At 39.7% G+C, this 23,776-nt stretch overlaps 1 protein-coding gene across 1 annotated transcript; it reads right to left on the bottom strand.

The window, feature by feature from the left end:
* Positions 1 to 3,626: 3,626 nt before the first annotated feature.
* VCPIP1 (valosin containing protein interacting protein 1) lies at positions 3,627 to 23,775 on the bottom strand (the record flags this gene model as incomplete). Its single annotated transcript, XM_009634106.2, has 3 exons — positions 3,627 to 12,588; positions 15,663 to 15,749; positions 21,309 to 23,775. Coding segments are annotated over 3 exons (3,426 nt in total), but the record flags the coding sequence as incomplete, so codon positions are not given.
* Between the last annotated feature and the right edge of the window lies 1 nt (position 23,776).

Raw genomic sequence — 23,776 nt, 5'->3', positions numbered from 1 at the left:
ATTAGGCCATATGTTAAGTCCATACGTGTATTACTGGCCTCATTTGTTACTTCTCCAATTCCATGAGTTCAATCTATTCCCTGGAAAAGCGTCCAATAAAGAAAAAAATACCAGTCGTGATCCCATTTCATATTGTCACAGAGCTGAAATGATGGGAAAACTCTGAAGTCACGTACAAAAGTTTGTAATTCTTTGTTGCTGTGCTTGTCAAGATCTCATTGTGAATTCAGGCAGGCAGTTCAGCACCTGTCTGGACAACTAAGCAATACAGGGATACTCCCCAGAAGGCAGAGGGCTTAACACCACTGACATGAAGTTCAGAGTAATCAGTCTATCCTAAGTTATCTCCCTGTAGGTTTCCTCAGAAACCTTACAACAGAGGAGCCCAGAGTCCTTGTGAAGTTGATTCTCAGCACAGACAATCAACAAAGCGTGCAACTGACTGCTTGCTACGAGCGCTTCAGCCTTTGAATCTAGCAAAATTCCTACAAGGTAAACTCAGGAGTTAGGTTTTTGAATCGTGGAAAACAAGTGGCTTATTTCCTTAGCAGTTTCCCAACTTCAAAGCAATTGCTGCCAGTCTCATAGAAGTAAGGTCTATGGAGTAAAAGCAGCACGTGATGATTGCTAAAATAAAGAACCAAGCAGGTGAGCTTACAGGGTTTTTTTAACAGATACTTTCCTTTTAGTAGTCTTCAATGCCTTGTCACCAGTTCCTCTAGCGACTATACTCTTCAGAGCTCTACACTGGCAGAAACACCAAATATGTCCATCAAAACCACACGCGTCCCTCAAGTCTTCAGCCCTGCTACTTGACTTGGTCTAGATTCAATATCAGGGCAGCACTCCTTCAGATCTTGCTTGCATTAGCCCTGTTGCGGTTGAGCTCCCTCCCCACATTTGGAGAAATTCCTGATGAAGAGCTCAAGGAAACTCACCAGATACTCTTTTAATTTAAAATAGTTCTCCATATGGACAGCACATAATTATCTGTATCTGCTCCATGTCTCAGTACTGAAGATCCCAGCTTGTCATTCGTACTTGAGGCATGTCACAGTCAGTTCAGTGAAGCTGCCGTTCAGAGCAATTTCAACCTGCCATGTGCCTTCGGAGTCATCCTTAGTATCCGGGTTTCGGCTGGGGCAGCTAATTTTCTTCCTAGTAGCTAGTACAGTGCTGTGTTTTGGATTTAGTATGAGAAGAATGTTGATAACGCACTGATGTTTTAGCTGTTGCTGGGTAGTGCTTAGACTGGCCAAGGACTTCTCAGCTTCTCCTGCTCTGCCAGGTGCACAAGAAGCTGGGAGGAGACACAGCCAGGACAGCTGACCCAAGCTGACCAAAGGGCTATTCCATACCATATGACATAATGCTCAGTATATAAGCTGGGGGAAGAAGAAGGAAGGGGGAAGACGTTCGGAGTGATGGCATTTGTCTTCCCAAGTCACTGTTACGCGTGATGGAGCCCTGCTTTCCTGGGGATGGCTGCTGAACACCTGCCTGCCAATGGGAAGTAGGGAATGAATTCCTTGCTTTGCTTTGCTTGAGTGCACGGCTTTTGCTTTACCTATTAAACTGTCTTTATCTCAACCCATGAGTTTTCTCACTTTTACCCTTCCGATTCTCTCCCCCATCCCATTGTGGGGGGAGTGAGCAAGTGGCTGCGTGGTGCTGAGCTGCCAACTGGGGTTAAACCACGACACTTAGTCTTTTTTTTCTTTCTTTCTTCTTTTTTTAAACTTCTTAGTGTGAAAGTTTCTGAAGGGCAATATTCTATTCATGGCTGTTGAAAATGATCTGCTTTTGCAGGAATTCTCTCTAAATGCTCCTTACAACGTTTTCCTTTGATGCTAGGTCTTACCGGATCACCCACTTCACCCAGAAGAGTTAGCAAGCTCTGTGCACTTTGACTCAATCTACTTATACAGCCTTTCGGAGAGGGGAAAAAGGGCCAATACCTCTGCCTAACTCAGTTAGCCTGTGTTCTGTTAACCATGACACGGAAGAATTGTATGTAGTTTGTGACTTCATGAATTTTGCTTTACTATATTGACAGGTCTACATTATTTATGGGAGTGTAGGAAGGGTGGAAATCTAAAGCTTAAAGGCTACCGTATCACAAAAATATACTCAATTGTTTTGATATCTGGATGGGCTTAGAATTTATACTAGTGTATTAACCGCCATGATGATTGTGCGCAAAAAACATCCTCTAGAACATTCCCAAAGCAGCCTGTATCACCTTCTCAAGGAGGCTGTAAAACTACTCAAAGAATTCTGAGGTGGCCTTTGGATCACACCTCGGACTGAAAAAAAAAAACCAAACCAACCGCAGTTCCCAAGCTAAGGAGATCAGTAAAGCAGCTCCAGGGAAACAGCCCTGCCAGGGACCTACACCAGGATCTGTTTGGGCACGTACACGAAGAACAAGTTACTCACTGTAGAATAATTGTACTTCTCAAGGGTGAAATTATACTTCAGATCTCACGAGCTGCTCTGTATCCCTGCTCCTGGCAATCCTCAGCTGTCACCAGCTTGAGAAGAAACTGAGGTCATGCTGAGCTCACACTCTCGTTTGCACAGAGCGTGAGGAAATGGTGTCAGTGCACAGCTCTGGTGGACACTGTCACTTAAAAACCAACTCCTAAGCCTCGCCTCATCTGCTTGTGCAAGTACAGTGGCAGCTACACTGACACTACTCCTTCAGAGAGACAAATTTCTGGTCTGCAACCACTTCACCTATGGTTTCAGTGGCATGGGTATTGATTTATATGAGGCACTTTATAGCCAAACAGATTATTTTTTAGGGGTTAAAAGTGGAACAGCCTTGAATCAAAGGGGTAAAAAACCCTACATTCCCCAATTTACACTCAGATATTACCTATGATCTCGCTATCAACTCTCCCAATAAACAATGATACTGCTGCAAGATTAGATTACAATATTAATCTCAATTAACAAGATTTACTAATTTCTCACATACCATTTGTTTATTTTGGAAATCATGGAGGAATAATTTTACTAGTTCTGGTCAGGCATGCAAGTGTTTTAAAAAAAAGGATTTACTCCTTTCACAAACATACATACAACTTCAGAAACAGAAGAGATCGTTTAGAAGTCACCTGTTAATCAGGTATTAGCAGTACGTTTTTTCCCACGCTGTTTTGGAATTATGCCCTAGAAAGTAATCACTACGAGTGCAACAGAAGTCAACGTAATCCTTAGATTTGCCAACCCCAGGAGTAAACAATTAGTCCTAATGCAAGGGCTTTGCAAAGCAGCAGGAGCCAGACTGAGCCAACCAAAGGGTCCGGTGGGAAAACAGTAGTCAGGCAGCAGACACTGCGTCCCAGCAGCAGCCTGAGCTAGATCCAAGCAAACAGCCCAAGTTCGATAGTGTCCTGGTAATAAATGGAAAGCACTGGCTTGACTTTCCAAACCCAAAATAAAAACCGCTTTACAAGAAGAATAGCGTTCCGATTCCCTGCTTTCCAAACTAGCAACCAGACTCTCTCCTTCCCACTCCTAACACAGTAACAGGAGTCACAGAGACAAATCTTCCAGTATTGCCCAGAGATACTGGCCTCTGCTGCTTGCACAACTGCAGTTTACCTCTTTTTTTTTTCCAAGGCAGTGTTGCTCCCACGCCCTGCAGAATTCCAGCAGGAGGAGAGGAGAGCGCTAACAGATGCAAAAGACTGCACACACCTCCATCCTGGCTCCACTGCTGCAGTCAGCAACGAGTGTCCATGAAAGGCCTTTAGTTACTGCAAACGTATTTTCTGAGCTTGTGCAAGGATGTGATTTTATGAGAGTTTCAAATGTAGAACCTTGGGGTTAGGGTTAGAAAGATCCAAAATGTTAAATAAAAAAAAAAAAAAAAAATTACATTCAGAGTAGACAATGGGTAACAGGATTTTGCAGCTGCTGGCTTACTAGAGACCTGAGATAGTTCAAAGTTTCCAAACTAAGAAGGGAACGGGCTAGCTCAGCTGACTTCAAATGCAGGGAAGAAAACAAAAATATAACGTTGGTGAATATGGCAGGGTAGAGAAGAAGTTAAGGCTAGGAGAAACAGAGGCAGCAAAGAAATAAATACTGGTATTTAGTTCTTCCATTGTACCATGCCTTGAATTTTCTTATTTTGAAAGCAAAAGGAGGCAGCTACTCTTGACCCTTATTTCCTGCATCCCTCCTGCTGTCTGCAAAAATAATTGTCATTTCCAGCATCTTGTCTTTGGAAGCCAAGAAGGACCTTATTTTAAGAAAGACATAGTGAGGGGAAAAGTATCCTTCTTGTATGTTCAGTATTCAGATGTAGGACTTGGGTACGTATTGAGCAACACTTGAGCAGATTTGGACATACAAATAGTTAGAAATAGGAGTTATTTCATTCCCCACAATTTTAAGTTAGGCCCTTGCCTTTTCTGTGTGTTTTGGCTTTTTTCTTGCTGCTGTAAACCCTACTCCATCACATGGCAACAACTGGTGAGGTCTCATCCCTTTGTCTCCCACTGGGTGGAAAAGTAATGTATTTGGCAGCTTTTGCTCCTCCTAGGAGAAAAGAAAGGTGGACCTCAGGGAAATCCTCAGATTAGAGTGAGCCACTGCAGCTTCTGAAGCTCATCGCCCTAGAGATGGAACAACACGGAACATGGTTGCCCTACGGAACTGCTTGGTGATTTTTAGAATCATTGATAAATCCGTATGCATCGTCTTCCCTCCCCTGAATATGCCCACAAGTCCTCTGCTCTCTTAGGAATCTCCCTTCGTTCCTTCCTGTTCCATACATACAGATCTTGGAGGAAATCAAACAAGGTTTTCATTTCTATCTGTCTCATTTGTGTGAAATTGGATCATTTATCTATTGCCTCTTACTGTCTCTAAGATCAGCATTATAAACAGAGGACAGCAAGCTTACAAAAATGTCCATGGTGAAAATGGTTCAGTATCTAAGTCCAAATGGCAGGTGAGAAGCAAACAGGAAAGCTAGTCCAACATCAGAAGACAGCGTCTGGCAAGTATCGCTCTACATTTGTACAACAATGTGGCAATCTCAAAGAAGCTTCATTTTAAAGAAAAATCTTATACACTGAGTTGACAAAATAGCCTATAAAATCAAGTTTTCTTATTCTGAAAGAAGTTGCTTGAACCATGCCTTAAAGGTTTATAAGAAATTATTGTGCATTTCATGCAGCCAGGCTCCACAGACTACTGGCTAATAAGAACCATAGCACCTTTTAAACCTTCTTCTAATTTCTGGTAACTTCCTTCCACCTGCCATCTTTCTTTTAATTTTGTACTTATTGAATATAAGTTTCCAAACAGCACAGACCCAGTCCAGATCTACAGGATCACTTTAGAAGTGAAATTAGATTTGCTACCAGCAAGACAAGGCACTAGAAGTATGATTTCCAGCAGAAAACACAATTAGGCAGTCATTTAAAAAAACAGAGGTGGATAAAGTCCAAATACAAGTCTGTGCAGCTATCTCTTAATCATCAAATCAATGCCTTTCATTAACAGAACAGAGAATAACAGTCTCTTCTGAAGCCTCTTAAACTGTCTGCAAGTTAGTGCAACAGAGGTCATGCTTATGCCGAAGCCTAATGGTTATGCCGAAGCCTAATGGTTATGCCGAAGCCTAATGCCTTTGACAGTATTGGTAAGTGTTCAGAGCCACTCGGCGTACGTCTGTTCAAGTTACTAAAATCAGGATAAAACCCATTTCAGATCAGTTGTGGCAACCAGGTTTCTGTAACGTCAGCTTAGCCATCAAGTCTACTATGGATCCAAACGCTACTACTTTTCTTTGGCTATCATTAAATAGTAAATATTCAAAACATCACAAATCAGTAGAAGCCAGCATGTATCAAAGCCTCAGTAAAATAAACTCCACATCAAGCAAAGCGACACAGTTTCTATTAACTTTTGTAGTCAATATATGTGTTTGAGTTGACTCTTCATAATACCAAAAGCACCTTCGACAACTCACTACGCATGCTGATGAACATCCAAGGTTCACTCTCACCCTGATCCTAGGAGAAAATTATGTTGTGAGGGGTCTTGTTCTGGCAGGGAGCTGGGGTTTTGCAGGGATGTTAGAACAGATTTGCTACGGACACACCTAAGGAGAAAAAAAAACCCCAACAAAACCAAACCAACCAACCACAACCAAATCCAACAACTCCAATATAAAGTAAACAAAATTAGACAGACATTAAGGCTGTACAATTAATAGCAGAAAAAAAAATGAAAACACTTTGAAAGCACTCGTAACTTGGTTGCTTCATACATTCAGTACTGGTCTTGGCTCAGATTATAAACAGTCTCTAAATAAATAAAGATGAGTAAATTTCTAGCTTAGCATTAAGCATTTAAGCTTTTGAAATACAAATCTTCCAAAGGATTATTTTCAATTCTTCATGATATGACATGCAATCAAAATTAACTCCATATACTCCATTACACCCATCACTTTAAATAATGCATTAATGCTAGCACACTTTGAATTAAAGCCTTTCAATAAATACAGGAAGAAGTAAACCAGAGTTTTGCAGATGGGTTTTATGACTTCTTTTTAGGCTCAAAAGTTAGTATTACAGCCAATTTTTGAAACAAAGTACCACATGTAGCTGGTGGAAAAAGCACAGAGATAACATACTGACAACTACTGAAATTCATCTCTGACTATTGCCGCATTTTCAAAAGCCGAGTTCTTCCAAATGACACTATTCATACTTGCATATGACATGCATGCATTAAAATTTTGCTTTGAAATACATTTTGACCAATGTTTCAAACCACAGTTTGCAAGATAGCTTAAATGTCATGTGTGACTTGGTCAGCATTTTTCTACACCACCTTCTTGGTGACAACTTTGAAAAAAGATTCAGATCTCAGATTTTGGTCTCAAATATATAAAAACCCGTTTTAAAAATCTCTCAAATTCAAAGGTCCTATGTGTTTAATGAAATATTCAGAACAGGTATGAGGTCAAAAAAAAAAAACCTTTTCCATAAAGACTTTTTCTTTCAAAATATTTTCTTTTAAACAGAAGCATAACTAAAGCAAAATGGATGGCATCAGAGTTTACTTTTCTAAGATTCGTACCAGTTTTTCCAACTTCTGTACTAGTATTCATGTATGCAAGTCTAATGCAATTTATATGCAGAATGCAGAAGCCAATATAATTACCACTCCTTCATTTTGTAGCCAAATCAGTGTTAATTAAACAGGCTAATGTGTGAAAGGCTAGATAAAAGTTGCATCTTATAAAACCAAAGCAGATGTTTTAACTTATAGTTTTAATATAGCAATCAAAGAAAATTCCAAATACTGTACAGTGAAGTGTAGTATAGTACACTATATACTGTTATAATACACTATTGTTACATTACAGATAAAAAAAATCAAATATAATTAGTACAGCAATCACAAATAAAACAAACCAAACTGTGCTGGGTAACAGCCAGTACTGTGAAGATGGTATAGTTTCTATACTAATTTATTTTTAATTCAACATGTAAAGCACTTACTGTTTAAAAAGATTTGTTTTCTAAATATATACACTATTTTAATTCTTATTTATACATTTTAAATAGCATTCCCTCCTAAAAGTGCACTCTTTCATTTCTTGGCAATAATCCTCATTAAACGTAAAATAACTCTGAAAATACCACTCTTGTTTCAACCTTTTATTGCTCAACCACAGGCATAAGGGCTCAGAGGGAATCCTGCATTCTAAAGATCTTAAGCAACTTCTTCAAATTTAAGAAGCTAAACTGATATCCACAAGCAAAACAAATAACCACTTACTGCTGTGGTTTTTTTAACAGAAGGATCAACTTCTTCTTATTATTTTTATTTTTTTTTTTACAAAAGCATGTAGATTCTGCTATTTGAAAATGGGAGCCAAACAAATGTAGAGATAACAGTGGCATCTTCTTAAATTGTTCATTTTTCATACATTTCAGATCAAGCATCGCTCTCCCAATTGTAAGCATACTATGAACTTTATCACCTGGCGTTTTCAGCGCATTGAAAAAGCAGCAAGCAACTCTGCTAACCTTGTGACAGTGACACTAGAGTCTACTTTTTGAAAGACTGTAAATTAAGCAATTTGGTCTTGGAAGTATGCCTGCTGTACAGGGTTGTTAGCATACAGCCTGGTGGCACTGTGCCTCTGTGACACTGCTAGAGCATTCCGTCAGAGGCAACGTCTAGCTCACGTTTTCTATCTCTCAGGAGACTGGTAAACTCCACGGGATTCACAGAACCAACAATATACATTGCTGGTTTGTGACTGTATCAGTGAAGACATCCCAATTATATGTATGTGATTTCCTTTGAAAAGCTGCTATTTGTTTTCCCTCACTGAAATGCAAACAATTCACAGAGGAACAGCAGTATCAAAGAGTCACTCTTACTAAGCAGCCAGCCATTTGAAGTAATAAAAATCTCACATTTGCCTGGAAAACTGATCCATTCTCCTGAGGTTTCCCATATGCTCATCAGCAATCCAGTTCATGCGCTTTTTTTTTTTTTTTTTACTGGGCCTGTATTTTCAGTAGTCATCTCTCATTTAGGTTATGCATATTAAGCCATAGTAAAGTTTAGGATTTTCAAATAACTTAAGTCGTCTTTGCCATGAGACACTGCATAGGAGGTGGTTGGCCCCTAGGCAAGAAATTAATCAAGGCAGGTACTCCAAAATAATTTAGAACCACAGCCTGAGTCCAGAGGCAATTCAGTAGCAAGACATCAGGGGCTTGCTGAGAAAGGGACACTCTTCACGCCATTTGAGAAGTCCCGCTGATAGGGCTTTGCATCCATAATCAGTCAACATCTTCCCTGCCCTTGTACCCCACCACCATTTTCCTGACCCTAACAGGGAAATCAAACAAGCACATGGGTGCTCCTAAGACAGGCACACAGATGTGCCTCAACTTACATTTGCACCCACTGCTAGCAAGCAAATGAAACATCTGTTCAAACTTACACTTCAGTGTTCTTTATTTCACTTCTCCTGTACAGTTACACATCTCACCGGCACGTAGATGAAGTTTAGCTTCACTTGAGAGTTATCAAAAGCCGTCTTTCTCAGAAACACCGATATTTAAATGCATGAGAAAGCTACGTGAAATAAGAACACTGCAAAGAAATATGCACAATCCTGCTTTACACCAGAGAAATTCACATCAGCGGATCTTGTGATTTCGACACCTTTTTGCCATTCCTTTTTGAGACCATTTTGTTTTAGGAAGTGGAGAGTTCTACCTACATGACTTGAGTGGACCCGAGATGACACTAAGGGTGAGTCAAACAGAGCTATTATCTGTGTCTATTTCTATTTAGATAAGAAGGAAAATGTCAAATTACTGCTGAAATGGGAAGTGTGTCAAAATTAAACCAAGCCTTCCTCTTTACACAGTAAAAGGCACACAAAATTCTGTAGTCTTACCAGAAAGGCATGAAAGAAGTAAGCAACTTCCCTTGAAATAAAGATGATGTGCAATAAATATTTCAATTAATTTCAAACTTAAAATTCTCTCATATACACTGCCTGTGTTTTTTTCAGCTGAGGAAGACTTCTTTTTCTAAAGAAAAGGTTAAAAATATCTAAGTTATAGCTACCTTGTCTAAAATGGAAGAGATCCAGGAGATTCCTCCCCCTTAGCCTCTCCTGACTTAAACTCCTTCCCAGGAACATGCCACTGCTATACTTTTCTAAACCTCACACTATGACAAAGCACAAGCCTCTACTCAACATTTTCTATATAGAAGTAGCCTTCAGACAGCTAGACTGATTCATGGGAGACTAAATGTTTTCAGAAGTCATGGCAGGCTTCCAGCTGCTGCATGTGCATCCTGTTTCTCATTGAACAAGCCCTGCCAGTTAATCAGTGCATCAGCAAGGTCAGTTCTGGTGAGCCAAGTTACTTCATACATTCCAAGCTTCCAAATTGCTAACTTAGGGGTTAGCAATTTGAGATCTTAAATTTTTTTTCATTTCATTTATGAAAAGGTGATTCTTATTTATTAGCTATAAGTAGTGTACTAAATCAGAACATTTATTCCCTCTACGTAAAAAGTTAACCAACAGAGGCATTTTAATTCACTTTGACAAAACAGGGGCTATTCTTTAAGTGACTTGCTTCAGTTACTTTTTACATACAAAAATAAATCCTCCCTCCTGGGACATCTTATCATACTAATGCTTAGAACTGTTTAAGTGATTAGAAATGTAAAAAGTGAGGAGACTTTTCTGAATACAAACGTATACAATACAAACAACATTTGTGAACTGGTAAAAACCCACATGTGCACAAACACAGACTTCAATATTTAAATGCTCTTAATTCCTTTGAAGCTGTATTAACATCTTTCATCCATTCAATGTTATTTTACCATTAGAGGAAGCAACAATAGTGCACTTAAATATGACTATGAAGATAGGAAGCAAAGTGCAGTATCAGATACACATTCCACCCTTAGGGAGCAAGCGCAACGGCTGCTTCTTAAGAACTAGCACTGCAGGTCCGATGAACACGCTACTTAAGTGGATACCAGCTATATTATCACCGATGCAGGGAAATCTGCATCACAGACTGAAGTGAGGCTAATAGAGGTGGGAAGTCTTTATAGACACTGAAACAGCATGTATTCCTTGTTTCCATGGAGTAAACAGTGTGCTTCCAAAAGCTCAATTATCACTGCTGAACACTTTAAGATAATGTATGTTAGTCATTTTCTTCCAATAAATTGTTAATTTGCTTTGAAGAAGACAGCTGTTACTTATTTTTGCCATTACTAACCAATGCTAGTGATCAAGGTCTTTTAGAAGAAATGGATTTGCCATTGAACATTTGTTGTTCCTTGGAACTGCCAACTCCCTCTCTCCTGTAGTTGTATTAAACATTGCACAACATCTGACCCGCTAGGTATTTGGGAGGAAATAAAAACATGCTATCACTTACTAACAGAGCACCAAAATGGTTGTGTTGGCTCTGACAGCCATGCATAACCACACCACATTCACTTTATCTTCATCATTCACCAAGTAGCCTTTTTTCTAACTTGCTTAAACTGACTATATGCAGAAATTAGAGAGTTTACTAAAGGTACACTTACTCCAAGATTTCTGACAAGCGTATACAGCTGAATGAGAAAGTTTTTAAATTGGAGGAAGTGCCAGCACAATGTAGAAGTACTGTATATGCTGCATTATCAAATTTAGCAGAAGTTTAGTTTCAGTTGCTTTTTGAAATGTATGTATAATTCATGTTTATAGTGTATTTTTGAGTGGAATTAAGTACGTGGGACAGGATTAACTTTGTCACATTTCTAGTTTTGCCTGTTCTAGCCTTTCCAGTAACCTTAAACTAGCACGGTAAGAACCTTGCATGGGCTTAAACTTTAAGACTTTTAAGGAATTAAAAATTACAAAGAATTTTCAAGAACCCACATTTACAGCAGATATTCATCTCAGTGCATTTCCTAATAACTAATTTACAGGTAACAGAGCCAGCCTGGGCAGCAGTATGGTAATATTGAAAGCTATTGCCAATCACACACTTGCTTATCATGCACTGAATAAGATGATATAATCTTTGACATACATACAAGATTTAATAACTAATCACTTTTTGTGGCCCAGCCAATAAACATTACATTTGAACAGTAATTTCTTCTACCCTTATTAGATTTTAACCTATCAAGAGTGATCCATTGGCTCAGTTGCATTAGTGATTCCTGCATCTTGACTATCCATCTCCTCAAGCTCCTCAACAGAATTTCCCTTTTGTGCTTTAGACCTTGCAGGGAATGTTGTTCCCACAGAATTCACCATGTTACCATCAGTTGATTCGGTATTCAAGTGTTCAGTACCACCTGGTGCAGAAAACTGTTCAGGTAAGCCAGCCTGAAAGCTCCCAGTTTTAGCAGTTGAACTCACTGCCTCTACTTTTCTTTGAGATAGATCAACTGATGCTGACTGCTCTGTATTCTGATCCCGCAAATGTCTATCCATTGAAGCCTGAATGGAAGAGACCATTTCCTGCAACTTTTTTCTCTGTGCCTCAATCAAAGTAGGGTCAAGCTGCCTGCTGTCTCTCATTGTCACAACTCCTGGAGCAATTCGGATAAGCTCACTGTTACCAGAAGCAGTTGTGAATACAGAAGGCTCAATTTTAGCAGAAGGACTGAAGTCCGTTTCTGTGCTATGCTTTCTTAAAAGTGGTGTTTCCCTGGCTCTTTGATCGTGTTGTTGACTACTAGATGCAGTTCCTAGGGAATGGCCCTTTCCTTGAAATGCAGTTATGTTATGCAGTTGTTCAGATTTCTTTTTCACTACTCCACCACTACCCAGCTTCAGCATTCCGTGTGAAGGACTTGCTTCCCTGCTTCTTGAAGTAGCTTCTGCACGCACTTGACTTAAGGCCTCTTTCACCAACTCTTCAACATCAGGACCAATAGGAAAGTGCCCAGCAGCATCCACACACAGCTCTAATCTGTCTTCTGCTGCATTGTACACAAAGTTTTTACCAGGCAGATGTGGAAAAGTACAGTGCTTGCCATCAGCCAAACCTGTAAAGATAGAAAAAGTTATTCAAAGTGCTAACATATTTTAAGGCATGCTCTGAAAACACAGTAATTATTGTATTTAAACTTACTGCACCAAGTACGTAAAAACTAACACACTGAAACATGCTACTGTGAGAGAAAAACAATTTAGGCTTGTATGCCATATGATAGCAACCACAGTATACCCCTAAGATGCTGCTGCCTTCTATGGTGATTTTAATGAAGAGACAGGGCTGTAGTATTACTAGATAAAATAACAACCTTGCTGGGCTTGCAGTTCTAATATAACGGAAGTTAAAGAAATAGTATATGCTTGCAGTAACACACAGCAAGCCAAACCCCAATACTACCACCACCACCCCCTGCCCCAAAACCACAAAAAACCCAAACAAAAAACCCCTGGAAATCTGCCAAAGAGCACATTTCAAATCACTGCCTATTTGGAGAAGTACTATTTAAGACTACTTCCATACTAATTAGAATTGTAGTAGGATTTCAGAGTGTACAACTGCTGCTAAGCCTGAGGAATTTCAAATTTACTATTTGTCATCTTCTCAGAGAGGAAGTGTTGCTAGATAAACAAAAGTGTTTCAAGCTTACTATGTTTAGTAGTCCTGGAGATTATAACTATTAACCTTTACAAAACAAACATGAGGCATAATATTTTTGACCTGCTGTTTGTTTCATTGTCCCACTTACAACTTGACCAATCTGCTAAAACTGAGAGTTCACTAGGCAAATTTTAGTTCTGAGGCTGCTCTGTGTCAAAAATGGGCAACATTGGGTTTTTCAGTTTATCATCATAAAATACAAAATAACTCTTTCAACTCTGTCCCATACAGGTTGTGTTTTACCATACAGGAAAAAACAGTAAGGCATCACTTTAGTGACAATGGTTTTCTGTGAGTTAAAAGCTATCTGCAGATTAAAACTTGGTTGCAACAAATCTCTTCAGTTCTATCAGCTATGCAAGGAGAGCTACAATGAAAAACTCACTTTTTAAAAACTGCCAGGTAAATTAATGTGATTTTCCCCCATATTCTCTTACAATTCTTGAAGAAAAATACCAGAAATTATTCAGAAGGCAAGAAACGCAACAGGAAAATCCTATTTCTGCGTTACCAAATACAACACAGTCAAAAAAGTACTCTGGGCATCAATTAAAAAGGTCACTCAATCTGAAACGTTATTAAACCGGTTTTGTACCGATGAACCAACTGACCAATCTCACTCATGCTCCACAGGTTCTGATTCACACGCTTTTACTGTTGCGGAGAATCTATGGATGAGATTTTATTTTGAGACACATGGCTCCTTTCTTTACATATCCATGGGAACCAACAACCAAATAGCCAAAGCACACACAGAGCAAAATTTAACCCCAAACACCTATCTGTCTAACTTAGCCTGAAGAACTTTAATTTAATTAATTTACCAGCTCAACCTTCATTTGCAAAAGAGAACTATAACAGCTTCTATGATAGATCAAAACTGCCTCTGAAAATGCAATCTTGAAATCTCAAAATAAGATCTTAAACAAGATCTACTAAATCAAATTTCAGTTGATTAACAGTACCTAGACTTGACAGAAAGCTTTGTTCCAAATGTCTAGTATAATAGTTGCATTATTACATTAACTAAAATATTACAAATAGGTAAGGAGCTTAAGTGAAAAAAAATAGATGATTGCACGCTGCAATTGTTTAATGTGGAAATTTAGTAGTCCATAAAACGTTAAATCATACAAGTATGTTAACGCTGAAATAGTAATTTTGCCTACCAAGGTAGTGTAAAATACCTGCACACACAGAAATGCAATAATGTTCAAATACAGAATATCATCTCCTACAGCCTTAGTTCTTACATTGTCAGTTGGCAGAAGTGACTTTTAGGTCAAGCATTTTCCGTGAGTTAATGACCAGCTGTGTTAAGAACCCCTGGATTCATTTCAGGTTCTCAACTCTGGCTAGTCATTAATCAGTCCAAAATGTCCTTTCCATCAGGTACTGTTTAAGCTAATTCACTTGCCACAAACAATACACCAGTCTTTACTATACTAGCATAGCAAAAGAAAGAAAACTAAAAGGAAACAAATCTGCTGTAAGACACTTGCATGCTAATTCTATTACCCAGGCTAATAATTCAGTGAGAGGTAGTGGTATCGAGTATACCACGCATTTTAATTACTGCAAACAGAACAGAAATTACGTGGTAAAATACCTGTTTCTAGAAATAATCAAGATTAAGTTAAGCTTGTTAAAAGTGCCTTAGAAGAAATCAAACAGTAAGAAAGCAGCAAAGGAATCATTATTGTAGGTGAAACCACAAGAGCTAAACTATGAATGCACAGACTTCAATAAGAAAATAAACTTTAAATGAGAGAAAACAACTGAATAGTACTTTCTTCTCTAAAGAAACAGATGTTCATCTTTGTAGGTAGTATTTGTAAAACCGTCTAAAAGTCAAATATACTCTTAACTATTTGCTTGGTTATTCTGCACATAGCCCAAGATTAAACAGTTATCAATGCAAGAAGGGGATGGATAGCTTTGCTTTGGAACAACAGTCTTAGGAATATGAAAGACAAATTTAACCAACCATTTAAATTTAAAACATGCAATACCCCGTATAAAATATCTACTAAAAAAGCACACTAGAAAGATAACTGCTTATCCAGTAAGTGTTTTGAAGTATAACAGGAATAGGTCCTATGATCTTCTCCTTGTCTGATCTTTCGGGGGGGGGGGGGGGGGGGGGGCAACAAAACCCCAAAACAAACAGTTGACTTAGTTGACTTATTGAAGTTGTTTGTACAATTCAGGAAGTTTAAATCGAGATGTATGGTTTTAGAGAAAATCTCAGAAAAGAAGAGATTTAACTTGAATGAACTAGTCTTAGACAGATTCCCTAGTCTTAGGCTCTCTGAGGGAGCATAAGGAGTTCTACAATATTATGAAAATGTACTATGGTAATAAAGTAATAATATATTTAAGCTTTCAAGCAACTCAATACCAGTTTACAGTTTTAAAGATTTGAAAACAGAGGAAGGAAGGGATAAAAATAAAATCAAAAAATACCTGTGGTTTTCTTCATTATGCTGTAGAATACTCCGCCCTGCTGAAACAACTGAGGAAGCCCCTTAGCATAAGACCAAACATCTTCTCCTGTAAAAATCAAACATAATTATTAGGATTAAACAGTCTTATTTCAACATTATAGACAATGGATGAAAATGTAACTCTTTTAATTAAAAGCTGAATCTTGACTCTTCATGCAATTAAGAATTTGAATTTCTATTGCAAATTTACAGAACAGGAGCCCAGGACATTGAGAAACTTTCAGGAAAATATACCACCGTCTGCAGTCAAATATCCTACATGTTCTAGTACAAAGGTTCCCAAATTTTACTTGATCCAAGCTGCAGCTCCTGGTTCTTTGCCAGGCCCTAAACGAGTCTCCATTCCCCTCCTACCCATGCTTTCAACATAAAACTAGGAAATGAATAACACACTTCCAAAATTCAAGCACATTCCCTTGCACATTAAAACCTCAATTCTATATCCCTACACCTTCTCAAAAATCGGATCTCAACTTCACAGCTGCCATGCAGCAGACTTTCTACTGTAGCTGAGATACAAATGTCCACACAGGCAGCTGCGTAGAAGCTGTGTCCATACCTTGCTTTTCGTTAGAAACAAAATACCAACTGTGAGGCCCCAGCAGTCCCACGGAACTGGTATTTCTCAAGGATGCCATAAATGGCACTGAAATGCTACAACTTTAAATGCCATGAGAGAAAAAAGAAAAAAAAAACTAGACTATGTAAGGAAAGGAATATGAAGAACAGAAAAATTGTGTTACAGTAACAGAATACCAGTGACCTAACAGGACGTGCTAAATCAGTTCATATCTGCATTTTTACCTATACCCCCTTTTCCTCATTTTGCTAACCACTTACCTGCTTCAGAGAAGTGACGTGTGATGTAGCTGTCAAAGTAGTGCAAACAAAAAGCACTGATACATTCCATTCTCCCGATGCAGAAACAACTACTGCACATATACATTTTCAGAAAAAAATGCTTCATAGCAAACATTCAGGGAATGTACTGAGATACTTTAAATAGAAATCGCACCCTTCTTTAGGCATCAAAATCCCAATAACCACATCTCTCAACTTTCTCTTAAAATTGGAGAATGGAACTCATCAAGTGAAGTTAACTGGATGCACTTACTGCTTGGAATAGAAATGTGTGAGGCTGTAAAATATTACCCACCGATATTTCTTTGCTTGCTGTTAAGAGCAAAATAAAAGTAAAAAGTTACTTTTCATACCATCCACTTACTGAATACGGGGCACATCTAAATGCCTCCTTGCATTTCTTTACTACGTATCCCACAAGGTAACTGTGGCTATTCTTCTATCCTACCCACCTCAGGTAAAAAAAACATTTCACCCTCATGACAGTGGCATTATGTGGTACATTACACTCTGAAATCCTTCAAGTGACTCTCCGACTTTTCTGTTTCCCTTCCCCGACAGGCACGGGACTCCGTACGGTCCCCTGCTGATCTGTCCCCCCACCAGAAGGATTCTGTCACCCACCTCCCCACTTCAGGTGTTATTCAAGTCCCCATTTTCTATAAAAAGGTACAGTGCATCTTCGTCATGTTTTGTCTTTAGAAATTTTAAAGACAGGAGACCTATATAATTTGATTAATTTTAAATGCGTTCCCTTGAACCATATATGCTCTGGTTCCTTGCATTCATTTGCACATCAAGCTCACAGATTTGACCTTTGCTTCCTAGCAAGAACGTCCAAGTAAAACCAACTACTCATCTTTCTTATTTTCCATGATCTACTGAAGAAGGTCTTGTCTTTAGACTTTAACCTGGCAACTCTTCTCTACTGACTTGCTAATAAATGTGAAGCTCCTCTCCAGCTCTCAAAGACCCATTAAAGAAAAAAAAGTAAAAGGAGCATTCTCTTTTCCTCCCCACTATTGCCACTAGCTTTCCCCTCTTCTTCAAACAGCTGCATGGAGGGAGGACAGTTACTGCTGGTAACGCTCGCTCTCATATTTTTGCCATTTCAAAAGGTGTTCGCTGCTACCCTGCATCCCTGTTCTCATTTACATTTTGAAATATACATCCCTATACACAAAGGCTCCAGAGCATCACTGCTGTGGCTCTTCATTTTCCTCCAAGCAGCAGCAAGCTGAAGCCGTCCTGATGGTCTAAATACTGCCCACAGAAGTCAAAGTAACCGCTACACCGATAAGTAACAGATTACAGCTGTCAGTCCACAGAAGCCTGGGGAGGCCACAGCCAGCAGCCACACAGTATGGCTGACTCCATACTAAGGGCTCCCATACTGCTGCATCTAGCACTCCCTTCTTATTTGAAGGATTCCCTTCCCTTCCACAAGACAACCGCCAGGCTTTTAGAAGCAGCCCAGTTTTACACACTTGTAGCATTCTCCAAGGAAAGATTCCCTATTCACTCCAGGCGTGATTTTTCAAGCCTTGCACCATCGTTGTTTAGATAGCCTTTTATGCAACACTAACCAGGACTACGTGCAGAAAAGTATGGAGAGCACGGCTCACAAAACAAAAGCACCAGCCACTGAAAGAAATACAAACTAATTATGCTGTTTTGATAAAGAGATTTCAGATTGGAACACCGAAAAAAAGGACAATTACAACTGGACTTTCCCAGATCAGAGGAACTAGTGTGTGTGTGATTCAACTGAACTACATTTGAGGTTTGCACATTTTTGTTGCTAGCTGGGTTTTACTGTTTGTTTTGGTTTTGTTTACCATAATAGTAAGATGTTTATAGGTCACAAGTTAGTTTGGCTATCATTTAGTTAGATTAAGAACTCCCTCAAGACACTACATTTATCAAAGAGATGATATTCTCTGTGCTGTTCCCACTCCAGTACATGCTCCCTCAGACCAGACCTCAGCCCCACAACATTAAGGTATGGCAACAGATGAAGACTATGATACCCACAGGCATGCCTCATACGCTGCTGAAAAAGAGCAGGTGCAGACTAACCTATGCCAGTGGAAGCCCAAGACCATCACCTCATACAGCAGAGAGGACACACAGAAGTGCAAAACAAATTGAAAGCTCAGTTGATAAACATAGGTTACAGGGAACTACAGTAGGCTTAAAAACAAGCTGTTTAAACTCGAGCAAATCCTGGTATTAATGAATACATTTAATTTAAACCTGGATATTTTGACTTCTTGTGCACTGACAAATTCATCAATGCAAACCAAACCAGTCAAATAGATTCATACTTGGCTTGCATGTATCCAGAGTGCTTCTGCATGGGTGCCTATAAAACCAGTTTAAAAATGTAATGCTTTAACTATGTTAATGTAGAATTAACATTCCTTTAGTCATTTCCTTACAGAATTCTGTGTTTTGAGCTAAACAAAAATAGGGGAGAAAACATATTATGCATGTTTTTTTTAAAGCTAAGTTGTCCAGAAATTACAGTATCTAATTTCCCAAGGCTTATTTTTAAGTTATATACATAACAATTAAAGAATGTGGTCTAAAATTTTAGTAAGTTAACTCACTGAGACCAGAAAAGAAAAATTCTAGTAACTGACATAGGAGAGAAGAGCACCAAGTCAGCCTACAGGAGACCCTGTAAGGGGAGGGGAAAAAAAAAGCTTTTAAGCATCCAGAATGAATCGTTATGGATGTTTGAAGATACACTTTCACTTATGGGCATTGGGGAAAAAAAACCAGCAGCAAAGCGTGTCTGGCTCAGAGTTATTTCGATACCATCTCCCCTCTACACATTTTAATCTGACCATATTAGATGAATGCTTTTAGCAGAACAAAGTTACAGCAAGAGCATGCAGGATAAGATGACTCTCAGAACTTTGCAGCATTGGTTTTTAACAGTACAGAAACATAACTGAGAAACACTGAGGCTTCTTGTCCCAGAAAGGCTCAATATACCACCTTGAACAACTGTCACCCCAACACTCTTAAGTTCAAGGACTTAAAAAGTTTCTTAGAGTTTGTTTCCCCCCTGAGAAATCACAATCATAAGTAGTCAACAGTCCAGATTTTTTCCACAAAGTATCTTTGAAGGAAAAGGAAGCCCTGATGAGAAAAGTGATTATATAAAAATAGCATCTTATTCAGTAGCTGCATAAGTTGTTGTAACTTGTAGGTTTATCATTTGCTGACACTTTTACTTCTATTAGTAATGCAAAATGGATGCAGTCAGAGAAGGGTGAGGTAAATTCTATTCTAACCTGTGCTTTGAAAGCAGAGTCTGACAGCAATGAGACTCAAAGACAAAAATTGATTCTTGAATACAAGGTCAGCTCACAGTTTATTGATAAATACTTGTAAAAAAAAAAAAAAAGAGACACTTTAATGCTAAAGTCACTGAGATACAAAAAAACTCAGAAGTGCTTTAAAAGTAAGGCAGTAACTACATTTTCAGGAGTACTTCCTGAAAACAGTAAAGCACTCTTTCAAGCTTCATCTCAAAATTAAGACAGCTTTTAAACGAAACCTTTTCCTGCACTTTGGAACCGTGGTGTAAATGTCAGTGTGACAAGGTGGCTAGTGATTCAGCATGCTATCTTGCAGAGACATGGGAGTAAATAATCAGGCTTGGAAAAGAATCAAAGTTCTGCACGATGAACTTCTGACATACCACTCTGGGATTATGTAATTGTTTCGTTTCTCAAACATCACATGCTTTAGCCACACCAAATCCCTCCAGCGAAAGAGAAGGCTCCCACAAAAAAAACCCTGTAAACATTAGTATTCGACTGGTTCATAGAGCTAAATGTATGATAATTACTGTTTTACTTCCTGCCAGTAAGCAGCAAGAACTGTAAAACCTGATGAAGAAAGTACACAAAAGAAGGTCCATGTCTCCTAAATACAAATATGAAAATAAAAACCACAGGCACCTGAGAAAAGTCCTTTCATCTTGAATTATTAACAGTTAGTCAGATTTACCAGACATTTACACAACTGACAATTTATAAGCATAGCTTCGCAACCCTATGTCCACCTTTGGGATTCAAATCTGTGTTTAGCTTCTTTCAGTTTCTCCTCTGCTTGCATTATGAAATAATTCTTTTCACAGCTCACAGCTCTTTAAAAAAACAGATCTTCACTTAAAATTAGCAGATTAGCTAAGGGTATGATGTTATGTTGATTTGCTTAAACCCACACAACTCCCTGTGGGGAGAAATGCCAGGACTTTATCACTACAAAGGTGACAATTTGGTCCTCAAACTTCCAGTGAGCAGACATTCAACGTCCCCTTCTCACCTCTGCTCTCAATTTATTTCCTGAAACCTGAGGGAGATGTAGGAAAAAAAAGGAGAGCATGTAGCTCACGCACACACAAACATCAGATGTGTGCCTAGTGAGAGGAAAAACAGAGACAGAGGAGGAAACGCAACAACTTCTAAACAGCAATTTTTAAAAGAGGACTTTACAGCAAAGAAAGAACAAGTCTCTCATATACACAATTTTAGAAGTCACAACACTCAACAAACCACTGACAGCACGTTAAATTGTTCTTCTAATAAAGGAACTAACCTTCTCCATGGTTACAGAAAAGGAAAAAAAAAAAAAAAAAAAAAGACATGTATGTAACTACAGTTTGTAAAATGTTACCTTCTGCTTAAAAATACAATTTTAAAGTATAACTGCAAGTTAGCCTTACCCATTAGTGTTGCCAGAAGACACAGAGAATACATCTCCTTATCGACTTGCTCTTGCAGTTCCTTCGACGAGATTTTACTGGTCACAGCAACATCTTCATGCTTCACAGCATGGGCCGAGTGCGCTGAAGCAGACTGCCTGCTTTCCTCCTTACCTTTCAGGATTTCTATTGCAATCCTGTCACCGTGCTGCAAAGGAACAGGCTCGTTTTCCATGCCTTCTTTGGGAGGCAGAAGCTCTTTAGGAGGAAAGCCATAGCGAATACATTGCAAATACGGAGGAATATTAAATTCTCTCGCTATGCTTTCTTGTAGTTCCAAGAAGGTGGTAGTGCACTTTAGGGTAAGCATTGACTGCCTTCCATCATTTGTGGTTATTCGAATTTTCTTTTCTTTCGTAGACGTTGGAGAATACGGGGTTTTTGTTGGTGTAGCAGGTGCAGACGATGGCCCCTCACGAACAGCCCCAGGAGAAGCAGTCCTCGGCTGCCCTTTATGCTCTTGTTTCAATTTTTCGCTTTTCCGTTTTTGCATTACGGAAGCCTGATCTGCAATGTTCTGCTGAACAGTTCTTTCAGCTTTGCTCATATTCAACTCCTCCTTGTGCAAAGTTTTTGCCTTCTGTCCAGTCAAAATAATTTTGGTTGGAAGTTGCGACTCTAACTCTTGTCCTTGCTGTACATCATCAGCTCTTTGGGCGTGAGCACCATCTATATTTACAGGGGTATAATCATCAGGGTTCTTTTTGGCCGTTTGATGCAATATTGTGTTGACAACTTTCTGAACAAGAATCTCACTACCAAATTCACCAGGGAAGTGCTTGGTTACAAGTTTCATGGCGACGTCATACACATTGCTGTTCAGAGATGTGTCACTTTCATACTGGAACCAGTAGACTGTCTCTCTCACCACTCTTCCACCCCACTCTAGAGTAATAGGAAAAGCTTCAGGGAGATTATCGTATTCTTTACCTTCCCAGTAGTGCTTGAATCCACAGCCACATTTGCCACCTGTAGACCTAGTATTAGTTCTGTCTCCATCCAAATATGAAACAGATCCATCTTCTCTGACACGACGCACTAAGTTACCATGACACCAGTTACAAGCAGTCAAACTACTCAGGCTATAGTCTGGTACCAGCACATCCTTTGTCGGGTTGTAAGAACACACCAAACTGTTCAGGGGAAAACTATAATTTTTGTCAGGCCTTAGTTGGCCATGGGTACTTTTTGCCAGGTTATAGAGTTTCCCCCCAGGAGCCAGCCACTCTGGAGGAACGTGATGCTCTGAAAGGGCCCCGCAGATGAGGCACCTGTGAAGGCGGTTGTCCATCACTGCTTTTTTGGCAGCTGCAGTGACTTCTTCAGGCTGGACTCCTATTACACCAGTCCTTCTGTAGAAATACTGATGTACGTCGGCTACAAGGCTGGGATGGATACCGTGTTTACTCATGAAAACCTCCTCCATTGCAGCAACGAGCCTCATCAAGTACTTATCTTGCAAACTTCTGTCTCCTCCAATAACACAACCACCGTCCTCCTCTAACTTGATGTACTTTTTGATGAGGTCTTGAGGAACTCCCCAGGCTTTAGGAAGTAGCTTCCTAGGCAGTTTAGGTAAAGCAGCACCTTTTATTCCAACTAGAGGAATATAATGGTTACGTCCTGAGCTACTCCATGCAATGCAGATCGGCTTGTTCAACATGCCGTCTTTTCCCATGCATTTTTCTAGAGGTACCAGACCAGGGAGGAACGTCGCTGAATAATCTCCGGAGCTTCGCATTCCGCTCAAGGAGTCTAACAGGATGATAGGCCGGTGAAGCACGTTGGCCAGACCAAAGATGTGAATATTCCTAAGGCCCATTGGCACACCTTCTGGAGGAACAAACAAAGGGTCACATTCGTTGATAATGTCCTCCCACTCCGCTGCATCAATAAAGTCATGGAAAAGCGCTTTGTAGTGACTCAGGTTCTCCTCAAAATGCTTCTTCAGATTCTCTCGCAGAGCATGCCAGAACAGTTCCCTGCCAACCAGCGCCCGCGAGACTGCGTGGACGAGGCAGTGGCCATCTCCATCCACATGGACAGGAATGAGGCACTCCTGACTGTTGTTGGCCTTCTTGATGTCTTCCAGGGTGTCGTGCAGGTAGATGAGGCTGCCAGAGCGGTCTTTTCCGTAACCGATGGTTTCAACGTGCTCCGGCTCAATGAGGAAGGCGCGGTCGCCCAAGAGGGAGCAGTCAAAGATGTCTCCCTGGTTCATCTCCGTGAGGAGCTTGGCTTTGCCAGTTTGCTTATCCATACCGTAGCGGGCCAGGATGGGGGCCAGGAGCTTGCAGTGGTAGTTGGAGAGGCCCATGACTTTGACGAGCTCAGTGTTCCTGCGGGGCGGGCCGGCGCCGCTGACACCCAGCAGCGCGTTTCGCAGCAGGTTGTGCAGCACCAGGTCGGGGTCCGTCACCTCCTCCACG

The sequence above is a fragment of the Egretta garzetta genome, unplaced genomic scaffold, assembly GCF_000687185.1.
Source record: "Egretta garzetta isolate BGI_Z169 unplaced genomic scaffold, ASM68718v1 scaffold132, whole genome shotgun sequence".
Lineage (NCBI taxonomy): Eukaryota > Metazoa > Chordata > Aves > Pelecaniformes > Ardeidae > Egretta > Egretta garzetta.
Note: the sequence above shows the minus strand (reverse complement) of the source record. Positions and strands in the feature narration are given on the sequence as shown.